The following is a 20,627-nucleotide window of genomic DNA, read 5'->3' on the forward strand; positions in this document are numbered from 1 at the left end:
ATTTGATTTCTTAAACATACTTTTTTTAAAAAAAATTTGTATTCCCATTTCATCTAACTGCTTTCTAATATTTGAGTAATAACTTTGTTGCAGAGAGCACAAACACAAAACAAAACTGTTAATAAGATGGTAAGTTGGCGTGCTGTCATCGGTTTTGTTTATTCATGAGTTTATGCTCACAGTCTTGCCCTCAGATCTTCCCTCTGTCTTTCCTCCTGTCTCTCAGTGTTCAGTTCTGACTCCATGTGCAGCTGCTTGTCATGTATTAGTCTTCCATCAGCTGTTTTCTAGCTGCTGTCTTTTGAGTTGCATGTTACTGAGAGGAAATTCTGTTCAATTAATGAACCATGGCTTTAAACTGTCCTGCTGTGTAGTAATTGACACTTAGTTATTTCCATAATTTCTATCACCCAGTCTAAGCAAAGAAAAACCCCACATACTTCAAGTTCTTCTTATTATGTTTCTAGGGTAGTTTTTACATTTTGTATAAAACAGTTTATATATATCTTTCTGAGTTCTTCTGTCTGTTTAAATCCTGTCTGCTGAAATTGTCCTCTCTTACTCCCCTCACATCCAACCTGTCGAGCAGATGGCCGCCCCTCCCTCAGCCTGGTTCTGTCGGAGGTTTCTTCCTGTTAAAAGAGAGTTTTTCCTTCCCACTGTCACCAAAGCGCTTGCTCATAGGTGTCCATATGGTTGTTGGGGTATTCTTTGTATTACTGTAGGGCCTTTACCTTACAGTATCAAGTGCCTTGAGGAATCTGTTATTATGATTTGGTGTTATATAAATTGGAAAGAATAATTCTCAGGTCTTGGTCAAACATGGATTAAGTTGTATATTTTGGAACTGCTCAAGATATGTTTCAGTTTGCATAATTTGTTTGCTGCTCTTGGAAATTTCATCTCAATCACGCAATAATCAGTATACACATACAAAATATGGCAACTGAATAATTAAATAGAGCTGATGATGTCGAAGATTGCTTTAAGTCGTCGTTGTTGTTGTTGTTGTCGTTTGATAACAGCAATTTGATTACAATAATGGGAATTTCTCTGCTCTTAATAAACAGATAAAAAGTGCAAACAATCTCGTCATAATGATGAGAGAACACTTTTATTGGTGTCAGACAAAGCTTTTAGTTCACTTTGAAAATATAGGCAATGAAATTCAAAACTAATTATAAATGCTAGATATATGTATATATCTGTATAGATAGATGCAGTATTATAGTACATAGTTTTAGTGAATTGCTTAGAAATCTACTGTAGGGTCTTTGAATTTACTGTGTGTGAACTGTTTATCTGTTTGTCTTTGGTAAAACCTATACTCTGTAAGCTGTTTACTTCTCTTTGTTTCCTGCTGTTTCACCAGCACAGCTAGAAGCTTTGACCCCCATACTGCTTTTATTATCTGTTTTCTTTCTCCCTCTCTTCCCCTCTGTCCCATCCCCTTACTTGCTGTTCTCCTTTCTTTTCTTTTCCTTTCTCTCTGCCTCATGCTGTTTTGTGCTCTACTCTAATTTCCACCGCCTGAAACGGGAGTGAGCAAAGTCAGATAAAAACCTGAGCTTGAGGAAGCAGGGGAGAGAAGTAGGGGTTGAAGGAGAGATGTTGATGGAGGGTACCTTTAAGAGGACTGAAAAGGCCAACAGCTATCAGGGAGTCACACTGAGGAGAAAGACGATATGAATCCTGTTGTGCCTCCTGTCCCCCTCTCTCTGCCTGTCTTCTCATATTTTAACAGAAAATGTAAAGTCAGCTTAAGTGTTGAAACACAGTGAAATTTGATTCCGGGGATAGAATGAAATGCATAAACAAACACAGCATATGTAAAACAACCAAAGGTTGTGTTAAAAAGCTCTGTGTGCCCTGTTTCACTTTACTGCTTTTATAAATAGAGCAACAGAAATGCAGACATTAAGTGTGGAAAATCAGAGAAAAAACAAAACAGAAGGGTAATCAGTGATGATTTACTGTCTTGAAAGATTAAATATTGAGGACTGAATAATGGAGCAATGTGGAAATTTTAAAAAAGTGTGTTTATTGTATTTTTTGTGATTACATAAAGCTTAATAATAGAAATCAAGCTTTTTTTTAATATAACCAAGTTGGACTGATTGCTTCCACAGTGTCTTCTGTCAGTGTAGAAGCTACTGTCGGCGGCCGCCTTATTCACCAGGGGTTGCCACAGTGGGTAGCCTCGCGTGTTTGACTTGGCAGAGTTTTGATGTTGGATGCCCTTCCTGATGCAACCCCAAAGGGATTTGTGTCTCCTATAGAGGCACTGTCTGTTGCATGTGCTTGCATACATTTCCCAAGGTGAAATCTGTATATTTTTAAAATTTCAATAAAAAGTAAAAGACCTAAGAAGTTGTTGTAAACTTTGCTTTCTGAATAATTGCAAATTATCCAGAAAATTAATTATATAAAGCTAGCTAACTTGATACTTTTGGGCTTTCAGCCAAAGCCACACATAAAAGAAACAAAAACTTGCCAAAAAAAAAAAAGCCCTCCTCCAGACAGGTGTTAATACAATCTCATTATTAGCAGTGACATTTGCTAAAACATGCTTACCATATCTCCGTTTTAATTAATGTTATGTAAGGTGCAGATCAGGATAATTTGTGCAGATCGCATATGTTATTGCGAAGGGCATTTCTCCGGTGTTTGCTTAAGCCTTATGCGTACAACCACAGTATATCTCCATTAGCTGTGAAGTGTGCTAATGACATGTTGTGTACCAGGTTACTTACTTTGTCTCCATTAGCCAAAGTGTGAATGGTTATTAGTCTGGTAGCAATGACCCGTGACTCCACATCTACACATGCACAAACACGCACACATACATTATTGGCACACAAAGTATTGGCTCGGGTGATTTGTGACCTCTTTCCCTCCATTGCTGCCATCTCACTTGTATTGATTTTTTTCTCGTCTTTGTCTCTCCCTCTTTCTGTTTCTCCTAATGTTTCTCCTTTCCTCTGTCTTCTTTGCCCTCTTTCTGGCTTCACTCCCATTTTTCTCTGTGGCCAGTTGTTTAGTTCTTTTTAACAAAAAATTGCTACAATGTCTGCAAATTTACAATATCTCTCCTTCTTGAATACAGAAAAGTTACATACCTCTGTCTATCTGTGCATCTGTCTATCTTTCACAAGAGAGAGAGAAAACATGTGATTGATAATGCTTATCTAAGTGTTTTTGGTATAGTTCCCTTTAGGTTTTCTCTTGGTTCATTGCCTCTGTGGAACTCGGGAACTGCTAAAGGACTTAAATGTGCACACTCAGCAACATTTACATGCATGCACAGACACATACATTGTAATCAGTCACTATCACAGTGGAAACCTCTGAGCGAGTATACCCATGCACTTGCATGTATGCGTACATGCACGCGGTCTACACATTTTGAGTGTTCAGTTGGTTACAGACCGCTGATTCTGTTCTGTCAGTGTCCTCCATGATTTTTCCCTCCAAAGAACTCTGTCAGGCCTTGTTCTCTTCCTTTCTCACAATGCTTCACAGCCTGTTGTGATCTCACTTTAAATACCCCCTTTGGCTCTTCAGTCTTCATCTTTTAAACCCCTTCATTGTAATACTTATTTAAAAATGTAACATTTAACCTAGCCCTCGGCCTTTAAACTGTGCAATTTTGGTTTTTAATACATAAATAATAATGATCTAATACATTAAATTATTAGCATAATATATAATCTGTGTAAGCGCAGGCATAATCTATTTTGCATAATGTCTTATGTAGAACAACCTTCTTGAAAAGAGCTAATTTGCAACAAATGCTGGCCACACAAACATTTATATCTGCTTGAGTTTTTTTTTTTGATGAGATCTAGTTCTGGTTAGCAGTTATTGTAGTTCGAAATGAAAGTTGAACTAATGTCGGAGACATCAATCACAAAACTGACATTTCAGCATTGTCATTGGGACATTCGGGCATTGCTGAAACTTCCTGTGCGTTTCTGGCTACTCTTTAGCTACAGTTTTTGATTTGTCAGTGAGAGAATAACAATCACCATCTTCATATTAGGGATAATAATCATAACATCAATATAAGGAGGGACATTGAGGGACATTGGAATAGATCTGAGGAAATGTACAAAGAAGTGGAAACAGCAAGGTAAAAAAGTCCTAGCGTTTTATTTATTTCTGCCTTCAATGTCACCACATAAAAAAACACCAGTATGTGATGACATGGTATGATGTCGGGTCGGTCACTCGTGTAAGTTTCATCGTAGGCCTTACAAAGATTTAGCACAGATGTCTAAATCAGGTTTGAGTAACCCCAACTGTGCGATGACACTAAAGATTTAGACTCAAACATGCAATGTTTGTTCTACTTAGGTTCTATTTGAATGCTATAATATGATAAATTATTCCATGTTCCTCAATCATCTGTAGATGAAATAGACTTTTAACTTGAATTTAACCATAATTAGCTTTAGCATCAAATATTCTTCTTTCCAACATTGGTCAAACAGCAGGTTTTGAAAGTAGAGACTATGAATCGGCAGCAGCAAACATAAAGTGTTTTTGTTGAAGCCGCAATATTTCAGTCCCTTTGGGGAATTTTTGTTTCACTTGCCGTGGCTGCACAGTGTCGATCAGAGTGTTGGGTCACTTTCCTGACAACTCACCTTGATCTATGCGCACCACTCAGTGAGCTGCTCTCACAAAACGGGGCAAATGTTTGCAAAATCAGGGACTCTGACTTCTGTCTTCAGATGTCTCTCTCTCCCTATGTGGCACTGATGAAATAATAATAGTGCGTGTTGACTTTTTCTGCAGCTTTTTTCCCCTCCTTTTCCCTAAAGAACCATCTGGTTGACCTGTCACTGATCACACCACAATTTGGGTGCTTTGCCCCTCTTTCTACCATCTCTTTCATGTTGTATACTTTTTGACCTCAAAATACCCCATCTTTGTTTTATGTTTGCCCTTTACAGGGAGTGCAGAATTATTAGGCAAGTTGTATTTTTGAGGAATAATTTTATTATTGAACAACAACCATGTTCTCAATGAACCCAAAAAACTCATTAATATCAAAGCTGAATGTTTTTGGAAGTAGTTTTTAGTTTGTTTTTAGTTTTAGCTATTTTAGGGGGATATCTGTGTGTGCAGGTGACTATTACTGTGCATAATTATTAGGCAACTTAACAAAAAACAAATATATATCCATTTCAATTATTTATTTTTACCAGTGACACCAATATAACATCTCCACATTCACAAATATACATTTCTGACATTCAAAAACAAAAAAACAAATCAGCGACCAATATAGCCACCTTTCTTTGCAAGGACACTCAAAAGCCTGCCATTCATGGATTCTGTCAGTGTTTTGATCTGTTCACCATCAACATTGCGTGCAGCAGCAACCACAGCCTCCCAGACACTGTTCAGAGAGGTGTACTGTTCTCCCTCCTTGTAAATCTCACATTTGATGATGGACCACAGGTTCTCAATGGGGTTCAGATCAGGTGAACAAGGAGGCCATGTCATTAGTTTTTCTTCTTTTATACCCTTTCTTGCCAGCCACGCTGTGGAGTACTTGGACGCATGTGATGGAGCATTGTCCTGCATGAAAATCATGTTTTTCTTGAAGGATGCAGACTTCTTCCTGTACCACTGCTTGAAGAAGGTGTCTTCCAGAAACTGGCAGTAGGACTGGGAGTTGAGCTTGACTCCATCCTCAACCCGAAAAGGCCCCACAAGCTCATCTTTGATGATACCAGCCCAAACCAGTACTCCACCTCCACCTTGCTGGCGTCTGAGTGGGACTGGAGCTCTCTGCCCTTTACCAATCCAGCCACGGGCCCATCCATCTGGCCCATCAAGACTCACTCTCATTTCATCAGTCCATAAAACCTTAGAAAAATCAGTCTTGAGATATTTCTTGGCCCAGTCTTGACGTTTCAGCTTGTGTGTCTTGTTCAGTGGTGGTCGTCTTTCAGCCTTTCTTACCTTGGCCATGTCTCTGAGTATTGCACACCTTGTGCTTTTGGGCACTCCAGTGATGTTGCAGCTCTGAAATATGGCCAAACTGGTGGCAAGTGGCATCTTGGCAGCTGCACGCTTGACTTTTCTCAGTTCATGGGCAGTTATTTTGCGCCTTGGTTTTTCCACACGCTTCTTGCGACCCTGTTGACTATTTTGAATGAAACGCTTGATTGTTCAATGATCACGCTTCAGAAGCTTTGCAATTTTAAGACTGCTGCATCCCTCTGCAAGATATCTCACTATTTTTGACTTTTCTGAGCCTGTCAAGTCCTTCTTTTGACCCATTTTGCCAAAGGAAAGGAAGTTGCCTAATAATTATGCACACCTGATATAGGGTGTTGATGTCATTAGACCACACCCCTTCTCATTACAGAGATGCACATCACCTAATATGCTTAATTGGTAGTAGGCTTTCGAGCGTATACAGCTTGGAGTAAGACAACATGCATGAAGAGGATGATGTGGACAAAATACTCATTTGCCTAATAATTCTGCACTCCCTGTATTTGCCATCTTTATTCCAGATTTTTATATCCGTCTAGACTTTTTTGAGCTTTTGTTCATTTGAGTCAAAGAAATTAAGACTTTACATTTAATCCTAATCGGTACAGTTTTCTTCTGCATTCTCTTCAACTTCCTGTTGAAACACAGTGGGACACTGAGACGCAGGGTAATGGAACAAAGTGAAACTGGATATAGGATATAGAAAGAAATGTGTTTAACAGGTATATACATTTTTGGCACCTAAAAGACAAATGAGGCAGTTTATTTCCAATACAATATCAAAGTCAGTTTTTAAAATTAAACATTTGTATGATTGTATGGGTATTTTTACAATTTTAAAAACACAATTTCTAAAAACTTTAAGTGAAATTGATTGCCATAATGCCAAGAGCATAGCAAGAATATTTTTGAGGACTACATCAGTGTTTTACATTACCTCCATATATTGTTTGCATGTCATCTGACACATGGAGAAAGGCTTTAAGGGAGCTGAATTATGATACGCTGTCATGTATTGTATTGGACCACTACTGGCCATGAGTGCAGTAAAAGTGAGTTTACCCTCGGCTTAAATTTAGTAAAAGAAACCAGAGGAGGTGGTTCATCAGCCCTTTTACTTATTGTGGTTTTAGCCATTCCTGTTATTTTGTTATGATTAGAGCTGTGGTATATTTTATTGGGTGTAATAGTGACCACATGCAGCCATCAAGTATGTGTATGTGTGTGTGTGTGTGTGTGTGTGTACGTGTGTGCAGTAGTGATTATGAAACTGACCTTTGTATGTTGGTAGTACATTTATCATAGAAATACTGCAGACTTTAATATTGGGCTGACTAGCTGGAAACAGAACAGAGCCAATGTGTTCCTATGGATCTGAAATCATCTAAATCCTACTGCAAGGGCAAGCAAAGCATATTGCAAGATGACATGGCAAACGTTCCCCTGGCCAAACTTTAAAAACAAGTGTGGATGTTGTGATTATACATTTTTCAAATAACAGTAAAATCAGCCAGTTTTATGTTTCCGTTGTACTATGTAAACATGTATTTATTTATTTATTGTTTTAGTTCTATAATAAGATAAGATAACCTTTATTGGTCCCACACTCTGGAAATTTGTTTTGTTACAGCAGAAAGTGGACAGTGCAAAGTTACAGTAGCAAAAATCAAGAAAAAAACGCTGGAATAGGATAAGAGAATAAGAATAAGATACTGTACACAATAGAATAGAATAAAATACTATATACAACAGAATAAAATACAATGTTGTCAGAAAAAGAGAATTGCACTTAGTGTTATTGCACAGAAAAAGAGAATGAGGGTATTCGTCATAAGTTTGGCACTATGACGCAAAGTTAAAGCAAGAGGGTCCTGGGTTTGAATCCACCAGCTAGCTGGTACCTTTCTCTTCATTTTCCATACTCCATGGCAGAGGTGTCCAACTCCAGGCCTCAAGGGCCGGTGTCCTGCAGGTTTTAGATCTCACCCTTGGTCAACACACCTGAATCAAATGATTATTTCATTCTTAGGCCTCTGGAGAACTTCAAGACATGTTGAGGAGGTAATTTAGCCACTTAAATCAGCTGTGTTGGATCAAGGACACATCTAAAACCTTCAGGACACCAGCCCTTGAGGCCTGTAGTTGGACACCTCTGCTCTATGGGTTCTCTGGCTTTTTCCCAGTTCACTGATAATTACGTTAGATTAACTGGTGGTTCTCAATTGGCTTTAGGTGTAAATGAATGATTGTCTGTCCCTCTGTGTTAGCCCTGCAACAAACTGGTGACCTGTCCAGGCTTTGGCCTGTCTCTCATCTAATGACAGCTGGGGTAGTCTCCAGCACCTCACTGCCACTCTGAATTGGATACATGATTCAGAAAATGCATAGATGGATACTCATTTTACACTTTTAGCAGTGGATTTGTGCAGATCACGAGCTTAAGGAAAAGCCTAATCATAGAGACAAAAAGAAGAGTTATGACCTCGGTGATGATGAGTGTTTTATGTTGTCTTCCAGATCTTTTTTGGGTGGGACGGGGGTATGGGTTTTTGCTAAACTAATACAAAGAATATGTCTAAGCTATACTTAAGCATTACATCATCAGCGCAGCAAGCAGAGATGAAATTATTTGCATATGTCATGTCTCCATTAAGAAAAAACAAGAAGTTCTGGAGTGACAAAGCACATTCATGCAGTATTGTACTTCCATTCCCCGGGTGACAAGTAAACTTAGTTATATGAATCGACGCTATACGACTAACAGAAATATTTGGGGGTTTGTGCAGTTTTGTGATTGATAGAAATGTTTGTGACAGTATCCACTTGTCTTGATGCTTTTCTTCCATTTTTCATCATCTTCTTCTTTCCCTTCACCTCCCTCAGCTGACAGCAGTGGTTTTGTTGATGTGATGTTCTGTCATGCTACAGAGACCCAGAATTCCATGCTTGTCTCCTCATAACAGATTGATGTGAATTCTTTGAGCACAGTATTGAAACAAAGTAAGGCACTGAATGATCTGGGACTTTTTAAGCCTCAGGTACTTCCGTCAGATTTTGCCCACCAACTCTTGCTTTGTGAGTTTTGCATTGTCAAACACTGGAAACAACCAGGGCTGCCTCAACAGCACAACTCCGGGCCCAGTGACGTCTGTCTTTATCTTATATATCTATGTGATGTACTATAAACATTGAAAATTTTCATGCAGAATGTCACAGGAGAAAACTTGTGATCAGCTGCAAATTTGTCATGTCAAAAACATTGTATACTTAGGCCACAGCTGTTCTTCCTGCATAGCCTAAAGCCATTATTTAAGAGATAAATTCATTCAAATCAATAACTTTTCTCTTTTCGGCTTTGAAACCATAATTTTCTAATATATTTCAATCAGAGGGTTGATTTTTGAAATGTGTAAAGCCGTTGATAAAATTTGCATCTAGGCTAAGAACTCATAACTTTGAGCAAATGTATTACATATCCAAACTGGCAGAATGAGCAAACATCCCTCGGGGGCTAGAGGTAGATATTGAGGTGGTAGATGGGTTCAAACATCAGGCAGATGAACTGGATATTTCGAAGCTTAAATATTTAACAAAATCAAACCAGAAATGTTTGGTAGAAGGTACGAGGAATATAATGCAGTGCAACTTGAGTTGCCTGTCTGAACTAGCCCGCAGGCTTTGTTTTCTGCTTTAGATAGATTTCATGTGATTTCTCTGCATGACTTTCAGAGCAAACCTTATCTCACCTGTCAGATTATTGATTTTGAAAGTGAGAGTTAGTTAGCATTAGCATGATGAAGACTTTATCTCTTCAGTTTTGACCTTTAGTCTCTACCACATTAACGAGGATTAAGTGGTGTATTTTCTTCAACATATTTTCATCAGAACAGCCATGTTTTTAATCTGCTGTGGAGATCTCAGCTCTTCACAGTGTGGTTTTTCACTGTATATGACCTGTTCCTAGTTTGTTTTGCTTCTTTGTCTGTTTTCTTTGTTGTTTCCTACCTTGTAAAACACATTGTTATCCTTCACTGCTGATCCCTGCCTCTTATGTAGCAGTTCAGGTGTTCTAGTAACTTTGCACTGAACCATAATTAATTGAAGTTTATAACAGAGTTCTGCACTCGTGCTTCAGAGTATAGAGATGGTTAATTAGCTAGCCACTGCACAACCATTTAAAAGTCTAATAATAAATCGCTGGAAACTTTAAAATTCTTTTTTTTCTGTTGGGTTGCTTTTTTATTAGCTGCAAGCTACAAGTTCAAAAAACTAGACTTTGAGGTTTAAAACCTTGAGGTTTCAGCCTTCTGCTTGGAGAAAACATCTTATTATCCAGTATAAGTCAGCTGCAGCTTCTCAGTCAGAATATCTGAGGTGCGCCAGCGTCCCACACGCTTTAGTTTTATTCTCCAAGCAGTAAAGGCAGGAGAGAGGCTGATATTTGTAGTTTACAGAAACAGTTGTGAGTGTGCTCTCTCTTTTTTTCTTTCTTGCCCCCCCAGTTTGCTATTACCTTATTCTATGGTGAAAAGTGCGCATTGTGCGCAAGTGTTAAATTATTCCCTATTTTCTTTTACTAACTCTTAGCGTTCCTGCACACGTGTCTCAGTGTATCCCAGTGCAGCTACTGGCTTTGCTTGAAACGTTCCACTAATTGAATAATATTTTTCTTCTAATAATTTTTGATATTCAACCTAATAAGTCATATACACAGTGTTGCAAAAGCTTTAAATATGTATGTTTCCCATTTATTTGTCTTCATCAGAAGCCTGCTTCCACCCTCTCATTGAGTCACCAGAGCCCGTGGTGTCTTTCATGTACCATCCCATATGCTTTCTTTGCATATGCTGAGTCCCCTTTTTCACATCTAGCTGTCTGACTCTTTTGAACAATTCACTTTAATTGCTCATTACTTTGGCAGTAGCATTCTCACTGGTCTCCACCTTCTTCCTATCGTTCTTGCCCTTCTTGTACTCACACTTTTGTCTTTTTTTTTTTGGTCTCATTGCTATTGCTTGCCCATTAGTTGTCTCAGCTTTAGTCCTGGTTTCCTTGCTTGTTATAATTGCCTCTTTAGCTGCCGTTTTTTTAGCCTCTGTTGCTGTGCTCCTTTGCTCTCTCATTTCATGCTGTGAAGCCATATCAATCTCTCTTGTTTGCATGTTTTCTCAAGCATCAGTATGCACAACAGTTTTACAAGTTTTGCTCCTTACAGTGCTCTTCGCATCACTGGTTTTTATCCCCTTTTGTGCCTCCTACTAGCTTTTTATTTTTGGACTTACTCTACACTTTTCTCCCCTTTACCATCAGTCACTTTGAATTTCTGTATTATCTAAGGTCCCTGTTTACCTTCCACACGCTCCATCTTATTGAGGTTTATTTATTTATTTCTAACTGAAAAGCCATACCGATCTTCCAGCTAGCTTACTGGAAAGCTTATGTTGCCTTTCTTACACTTTGCCCTCATGGGTTACTTATTAATTCTCCCACCAGCCGTTAATGGCCTTAAGTCTGCCTCAGTCTCGTTCACTGTATTTCACTTTGTTTCCTCTTAGTCCCCCTTGCCTCAGTCCTGGCTTTGCTGCTATAACTGTCTCTCTTGTGGCAAGAACTTGCCGAGAGTCTTCATAAGTAATAGGCCCAAGTCAGATTTGTGGAGCCCCGTAGAGATGGTTTCTGGGGTCTCTGTAACTCAGCTGAACCTGAAATAAACTGCCAAGATCTCTTCTCATGGCATTTTGCCCATCTACTCCCCAATCCCCACGTACTCCTACTTGAATACATTTTTATCTCTGTTTCCTCCCTCTTTCCTTTTCACGTTTTATCGACCTCTTCCACCTCTTAACCTGTCATCCTCCTCTCCCTGCAACTCTGTCATGTTGCTCTTCATTACATCTACCTGTCTACCATTTTTCTCATTGCCCTCTCCCCTTCCTTTCCAGTCTGTAAGCTAAAGTTTTTACTTTAATCAATCGCTTCTTGATAGTTCTATTTATTTTCTCTCTAATATTCCTTTCCTTGGTCACAGAGTTTCTCAATTTTCTGTATCCTGTATGTAGATTTTTTTAAATGTAGATTTTCTGCGTCTCATCGTGAGTTTATCCCTTAGACTTCATTTTCTTTTTTCTCTTTCAGTCCGCCTCTATCTGTGCTCCCTTGTAGTGCTATCAGTAGGGTGCAGCTACTCAAATCTTACACTTATTCTTTACATAGGAGCTGCTTTCAAAACTCCAGAGAAAAGAGGGAATTGGGGGTGGACTGAGATAAAGGGTAAAAGCGCCAAGGAACAATCTCACAAATGTTATATTAAATCCAGAGTGGATCTACTCTGTAAAGTGACCTGGCTTTGTAAACACCAGCAGCTACTGAATGATTATCCTCAACTTTAATTTACTTGCTGAGATATTTATTATGGATTGCTCTTACTTTTTCTTTTTAAGCTAACATGTAAGCCGTATCAGGCAAATAGAAGCTTATTTAAGTTTCGCATTTTCTGGAGAATCAGCACGTGAGTAAGACAAGGAAATAAAAAACTTCATGACTTACCATTTGTTAGCACTTGCATTTTTGCTCGATTCTTATTCCCAGTTGAAGTTGTAAACAATACAATGGTGTTTTTCCCTTTTGCTGCAGGTCTGGTGGTGAGAGAAGCCAGCATAGAAATAACACGGCAGCAAGTGGAGGAGCTGTTTGGCCCTGAAGATTACTGGTGTCAGTGCGTGGCCTGGAGCTCCGCTGGAACCACCAAAAGCCGCAAGGCACATGTCCGGATTGCATGTGAGTTAGCTACTCTAAGCATCCATACAACATATAAAAGTTGGAAAATACTGTTTACATGAGTGGATTGTCCACATTATATATTTAAAGTTTTCTATTTGAAAAACAAAACAAAACATTTTCTCTCTCCTCAGTGAAAATATGTATGTTTGCAGTCTTGTGCACACAGATACATTAAACAGTTATCATGGGTTGATTCAGTCTCATGAAAGCCTTTTGTAAAACACAGTAGCCTAAAAGTGAAAGCAAACAGGGAAAACTGATTACCTTATTCAATGCAAATAGAGGCATCACAACTGGCTTAACCCCCTGGTGTGTGTAGTTTATTATTACTCTGTAGTAATATGAACACAGGCGCAGGGATGTTATACTGCCTATTTTTCTTTTACAAATAAGAACACAAAAAATCATCCAAGTAGTTTAGATTTTTTCTTTATCATCCCATCATTTGCACCAGTAGTCTAATTTTATGCTGCACATACCTGCTGTAGTTTTCCACAGAACAGCAGGACACGATAAAGTGAGTTTGTTACCTTGCTTTGAAGTTTAGGTGTGCAGTCTGCTGCATTAGTTTATGCAATATTTGTAACGGATGAAAAGAATAGTCTTGTTTCATGCATGCGATTTCACTAAAAGCACATTACAGTTGGTTACATTTTAAGCAGGAAAAAGTGGAGTCTGAGGTTTTTTGGGGGGTTTTTTTACACCGAATTTACTAAAAAAAATTTTTTTGAAAAATGTACCCAACGTATATAATGCAGTGTAACTTTTCTAAGCAGAGAGTTAGCTCTATAACTTTGGTCCACCATCAGTAGCTTCCTGTTATGGTCTGGTGAAGAATTTAATAAGACAACTGGGAGTCTGACTATAAGGTCACCAAAAGAACACAGCACAGATTAGACCCGGCCAGACTTCATATCATTCTAACAGACAGAACTACTATGTAATACTGCATACACAGTTAACACATGGGGAAATCATTTCAGGAGTCCCCCAGCAACAGCTCAGGGAAAGGAAAAAAGCTAAATCCTGATGGTCACTTGACAGCTGTACAACATCTGAGGAGCAAGGGAATTGAGATGTTTGATAAAAAAAATAATCTAAAAGAAGTCGTTTGGTCTTTCAACATAAGCCTCATATAAAACAATGGATTGTTCCTTGAGAGCTTCTTTCACTGAGATTTGAAGCCACAACAGTAGTTTTCCAAGCGTCATTGCTCTGGTCAATTCAGCCATATAAGACAACTGGGACTTGTCTGAGTGCTCAGGTTATAGAAAGGTCAAGCAGAAAAGAAATACCAATAACAAAATCGACCCCACCTCTCCAGTTTACTAGGCTTATACTGACAGTTTGGCTCTGCTTCAGTGCTCTCTCAAAGGGACAGCTGGGGAATTTGACAGAGTCCATTCAGCATGCACACTGGATAAACTGCGCACATCCCCATATGTAGGACTTTAACAGACAGTATCACTCTAGCAGACATGCACCCTGAAAGTCTTATTCTCCCAGGTTGGTCTTATTCTTTCTGCAGAAGGAAATCCATCATGCAGACCCTTGGGTTTTATTGCCACTTTTATTTGGCCTTAACTATGTATCACATTTTCACTTTTGCAGAACTTGATACCTGTGTTTATGTATTCACTCTCCAGTCATGGAAGTATTCAGTATATTAATTTGGCAACAAAGGTCCATGAGTTTTTTTCACAGTGGTAATTTTGCCTCTACACCACCTCTAACCAAAAAAAAGCATATCATAGCATTAACTTTTAACTTAATAACAGCCATTATTATGCTGTGTTACCAATTTCTAGAAGCTCAAAAGTATGTTAGGCCTGTTCTCACATTTTTCTGTGACACAGATAAAAGATCTTGAGTTAAATCTAAGTGTGGAATTTGAATTTGGTAGCTGTTTACTGGAACTGTCAATGTGAGGTCCAGTGAGATGTTGATGCAAAAGAAAGAAGGAATGTACTGGCCGGCTCAGCAACAGCAGAAATCTGGAAAACCAAGGAACACAACTACATCTGATGATCATAGGAATTATTAAACAGATTATTTGGACAGATGAAACCAAAATTAACTTGTGCCAGAATGATGGAATGAGAAAAGTATGGAAAAGGAAAGAAACGGCTCATGGTCTGTAGCATACCACATCATCTGTCAAACATAATAGAGGAAATGTTAGGGCATGGGCATGTATGGCTGGCAACAGAACTGGGTCACACGTGTTTATTGATGATGTGACTGCTGATAGAAGCAGCAGGATGAATTCTGAAGGGTACACAGCTATACTCTCTGCTCAGATTCAGCCAAATGCTGCAAAACTGATCAGACAGCGCTTCAACTGTGCAAATGGATAATGACCCAAATCAAACTGCAAAAGCAACCCAAGAGTTTCTCAAGGGGAGAAAAATGGAATACACTCTTCAATGGCCAAGTCAGTCACTTGATCTCAACCCAAAAGAGAATTGCTTTTCAGTTACTGAAGATGGAAGTGAAGACTGAGAGATCCACGCCACAGCTGGAGCTACAGCTGAAGGTGGCTGCAGTAAAGGCCTGGCAGAGTGTCTCAAGGGAGAAAGCACAGTGTGTGATGTCCATGTGTTCTAGACTTCAGGCACTCATTGACTGCAAAGCATTCGAGTCCCAGTATTGAAAACTGTCCTTATATTTAAAATTGTTACTTTTGCCCAAATAGGTTTGAGCTTCTAAAAAGCTGAAAGGCTGCACTTCAGTCACATCTTGATTGTTTGATTTAAAATCCAGTTCAGTGGTGTACAGAGACCAAAGTATAAATCCTGTAATTTTCCGAAAACCTATGGACCTAATTCTATTAACAACCGAATAATACATCAACATAAATCCATTTTGTTGTGTAGATCACTTTATCACATTTAAATCCAACCTTATATTCAATTATTCAATATGGTAAACAGAATTTGTAGAACTATTTTCTGTACGGAAACACTGACCAGTATACTGTATGAATGGAGTGAGTACAAACATCTGCAGCATCATTTAAATGTCAAACCATTTAAAATTCTATCACCTTTCAAATAGACGATGATTTAAGGATTTTCTTTTATGAACCATGCAAAATAAATGACTGAAAAATATATTTCAAAGTAAACTAATTGACCCAAACCTGAAACTCAGTTCAGCAGAGGTAGATACACCTGTGATTACTGACACTCGAGTTGCAATCGGTGATCATTTGAATAAAATTGAGTACACCTGTGATTTACAATTAGCTTAATTGCATTAAAAATGACTTTCAGAACCCGTGCTTCAACAGCGTAGCAGCGAAAAACAGCCAGGTGAGTGCTTCAGACAGTAGATTATCAGTGGAAATGAGAATTTCTGTAAGAGCTCAAAGAGAATGAAGGGCATGCTCTCATATAAACGTCAGCATCTATACACAGCTTGGAATTAATGGGAAAATTCTGTCTTGAAGAAAGTCCAAGGGGAAAAAATCATATATAAAACTAACATTTGCATGAGAACATAGAAAAAAAAAAGGCTGGTGATTAGTGGGAGCACATCCTTTGGGATAAGACTAAGATAAATTGTTCAGGTCAGAAGGGGTCCAGCATGTCGGGTATGAATCTGGCCAGGTATAACTCAGTGAACGCATACTCTAACTAAAATTTATAATACTAGCTGACAAGACAACTCCCACTGTCCAAAAGCTCAGATGAACTGGAATATCCCAGTGTGATAATAATCCAAAAGCCCATTCATTTTCTTAACCACTTATTCGAGGTTGTAGAGGGCTGACACACTACCAAAAAGAGCTTCTGAAAAGGAATAAAGAATGAAAACTATGACCTGGCAAGGTAGGGTCCTTAACCTGAATCTAATGTAACACCTTTGGGGTATTTTAAAGATAAAGGTGGACCAACATAACCCCTCCAGCAAAGAGAAGCTTAAAAAGAACATTTACAATGTCAGAACACCTCTCCAGAAATCTGTGCAAAAGGGGCATGCAGTCCACGCTGAGAAGGATGCTAGTTTTTAAGTAAATACTTTAATGGTGTACTTGCATTTTTTTTGTACTGGAACTCTTAAGGTTGTGGTTTTGAATTTTACACAAGAGCAAATACTCAACAGTGTATGATCACACAGTATTGTGGCAGCAGTAGGTTCCTTCGTTAATTTGGCTTGTCAGTTGTAAAGACTGTTTTAATTCATAACAGCATCACTACTCTCTGCAATGTTTCATCAGATGAGGATGTTTTTCTCTCAACAGCGAGTTAGTGACACAGTCAGAAATATCCTTCTAAGCTCTGCTAATAACATTCTCGAATGGAGTGGGCCCTCCTTGGGGTGCAGTGAAATCTGGGTAATGTGCTGTTTTTGGCTTATGTTTGGGCTGATACATACTAAGAGACGGATGAATACAAGTTTATGTTTACAGGCTTCTGAGACTCGCAGAGGAAAACACATAACTGCAGACGCTGCTGTATTGCTGAATGACTTAGCTTATCAACAAGGTACTTGGCATCGATTTTACATGCATAAATGTGCGTATGTACGCAAGCGTGAGAATACATCACAACCCATTTACAGTATTGTTTATCATGCAGTAGCATCATTTAGCATGCACCGTGACATTATCACATCTCTTGATTTGAGTTTTTCATCCAACTTGTTTTGGGGTCAGATTCATTAATTAATTATTAATGCTGTAAAAAAGTGGTACAAGACTCCAAAAAAGTAGTTTATGGAATTGCATTACAGCACATCAAAGTCAAAATAAATAAATAAAACAACAGAAAAGTTATCAATATTTGCTATATTTAACATACAATGTTTTATATTGTCCATTGTCTAACCAGTCCTTTCATGGCTGTCAGCGGTCTGCACTAAATCATAAATCTTCACACTAATTTAGCAAAAGCAAACTAGCTCTTTCCAGATCTTTTCTTTCCACATTTTGTCAGCCAACTTCTCCATAAGTAGGTTAAACTTTATAACTGCTCGACTGTGAGACTTGCTGGAGGTTAGGTGGAGGGATGGTGATGGATGATGCCTTTAAAACGCTTTGAAGGGTCAACAAATATCAAAGAAGAAAAAAAAAATTCTATACTAAATCCTGGCAGTCTTTCATTTTATTAATTTCTCTTCAAATCTCTTTTTTATGCATTTATTTTCTCCACGTACTGGCATATTTTCCTTCTGACTTTATCTGTCCCACCGTCCTTCACTTTCTCTCTCTCAGTTATAACAGTGACTTTTCCCTTAACCAGATCTGATTACACTGAGCCCCCTTTTGTGATAACCTTTTACTTCAAATCGACCCAACCTCCTGACCTACCCTGCTTTTCGGCTCCTATTTGGATCTACTGTTGTGATTAAAATGCTTCCTGGCAGCTAGAGCTTGCTGAGCAAAGTGTCTTTTTTTCCACTGCACCATGCAAAAGCAATTCAGCATTTCTCTCCTGCTTTCACCTTCCTACTCATTTTCTTCCCCATTGTTTTCTCCCCTGTTATTTCTTATTGCTTATTGAGAGTGCGCTTTTCATGAGCTTATTGTTTAATTCTGTCATCAGTGCTCTCTCTCTCTCTCTCTCTCCTTCTCTTGCTTTAAACTGTGTCATTCTCCAGCATCTCCAAGCTTTTTAATAAGTACAGATGTAACACTCTGAGGCACTAACAAAATATGCAGTTTGTAGCAGGATAATGGCAATAAGTGTTGTGACTCTAAATCTGTCACACACACACACAGTGATATTTAATATCTGACAGTTTTATTGGACTTTTGTAGCAGACCACTTTAGCTTATTTTGTGGTTTATAAAGCACATAGAGGCAAATACAGATGTATTCACATTGTAAATGAGTCATTCACAGCATCGCAGCCAGGTACACGGGGGTAAGGGGAATGTAGACACGTACATGTGCATAAATGTGCATGCAATGTCAGTCATGATCTCTGGCCCTGTGGCTATCAGGTCAAGCCTTTCTCCTTCAATACATTAGCAATATGTCAAGGTCACACACATGCGACACGTACACACAGCCCTGCACACAGCTGCATGCACACACAAATTTCAGATGATGGCAATTTGTTCTGCCACCTTCCACGGAGACAAGTGTTTGCATAGCAATCAGGAGTCCAGACACTCAGGGGCACAGGAGCACAGGCAGCTACTTGTGTCAACTGGAAAATGCCTGTTAGTGAATTTCGTCTGTTTTGTTTATGATGCAAATGTCTCAGCTGCATGTATTTAGGTTTTCCTTCAATCATGGTTAAATTGGACTAAGAAAAAACAAGTCTCAACAGTGATTTTTTTTGGTCCTTCTTTTTGTGTGCAAGCATTTTTACATAGTTTTTACACTCACATAGGCTTAAACCTGTCTCTACTGTAGCTTATAGCATTAGACACAATCATTCCCCACCTCAGCAAAGGGAAATCACTGCAGTGGTTTGGATGTATGCGCTCAGCAGCAGCAGCCACAATTGCAGTTTCACATTTGACCTTTTTGAGTATAAAATGGCATGCTTACAGTAGCAGTTTGAGTAATGCATATAGCAAAAACACACTGTGTTATACATATATTTCTGCTATACATCCATCCACAGTCACCCTGAAATAACTTTCCAGTGGAAAACCCTCAGTGCTCTGTTCCTCGGTGCTCTCTTGGTGATATCATCGGGAGGATATTGGTTGCTGGCTCTGAAAGTGACTTCATGATGTTTGCAAACACTGAATAAACATTTTTGTACTAGGAATCCACAGAGTGTGTATGTGTGTGTAGGAGTGTGGTTATGGTGTTTCGCCACCGCTCTAAGCCACAGAGCTTTTTCCCAGATGTCAAATACTGCTCCAGGGTGCGCTTATGTGTTATAATGGTAAGCCGTGGTGTTGATTTACTTGCAACAGAACTCACTCTTTCACTCAAGTCACCTTTTAAAGTTCCATTTATGGGGAAAATTACATATGTTTCACGCAACGTAATGCTATATAGTTACTGTTTCGTTCTGTCATATTCACCAACAACATTTCTTTTTAGAAGGGAAAAAAGGGGACAATTTAAAGGGAGGCAGGAAGTTTCACTGAGGTCTCACAAACAACAAAAGTCAAAGGTTAAAGCAAAACAAAATGTGTTGCAAAAATAAACTCTTATAAAACCTGAACTTAAAAAACAAGTTCTTAGCATTATGATCACCAGAGACTAGTTAAGGTTCAAAGTACACTACAATACCATTCAGTTCAATTTATATAGCGCCAATGCACAACAACTGCCACTTCCATGTGCTTTATATTGTAGGCTATGAAACAACAGTCAAACCCTTATGTGTGTGAAAAGTGAACTGATTCTTAGAATGTTGCAGATTTTTTTTAATGTATTTTTAAAAAAACATCTTCACAATATATTTCACTTAATATAAAAATATAAAACTTAAAAAATCCTAACCACAGAACAGGTGAACGGTTACACTCAGTTTATCCCCAGAACATATTGTCTGTTACCAGAGGTAGCACGCAACCTATGATCTTGTTTTTTGTGTTAATGAGTCATTATACAAAATGGGATCCAGAGGAAATGCTGTTGCTATGTCAGTGAGCTGAGTTGTTTACTTGTTCGAAACCTGACTGTGGATGGAAAGACCTTGTCTGGTGTCTGGAGCTGATCACAGGTTGTGAAGTGTCGAAATGACAGGGTGGAGCATTGAGTGAAAGAACTGGTCTGAGTGGAAAGAGACTCTCTAAAGTCACTTAGAGAAAATGACTCCCTATATAACCACTCTGAAAATGACTGTGCCACTCAAGGTCACATTCTACCTTCATGTCTTTCATTTTTAAAATATTTTTGAGTTTTATTGGTTTA

General features: G+C 38.6%; 1 protein-coding gene across 3 annotated transcripts in view; it reads left to right on the top strand.

The window, feature by feature from the left end:
* The window catches only part of unc5ca (unc-5 netrin receptor Ca), a 189,637-nt gene that overhangs the window by 96,437 nt on the left and 72,573 nt on the right, over nt 1-20,627 (top strand). For all 3 annotated transcript variants that reach the window (XM_005452040.4, XM_005452038.4, XM_005452039.4), the window contains exon 3: nt 12,649-12,792. In XM_005452040.4, the coding sequence (XP_005452097.1) occupies nt 12,649-12,792 (144 nt within the window). The remainder of the gene's footprint in view (nt 1-12,648; nt 12,793-20,627) is intronic.

The sequence above is a fragment of the Oreochromis niloticus genome, linkage group LG12 (assembly GCF_001858045.2).
Source record: "Oreochromis niloticus isolate F11D_XX linkage group LG12, O_niloticus_UMD_NMBU, whole genome shotgun sequence".
Classification (NCBI taxonomy): Eukaryota; Metazoa; Chordata; class Actinopteri; order Cichliformes; family Cichlidae; genus Oreochromis; species Oreochromis niloticus.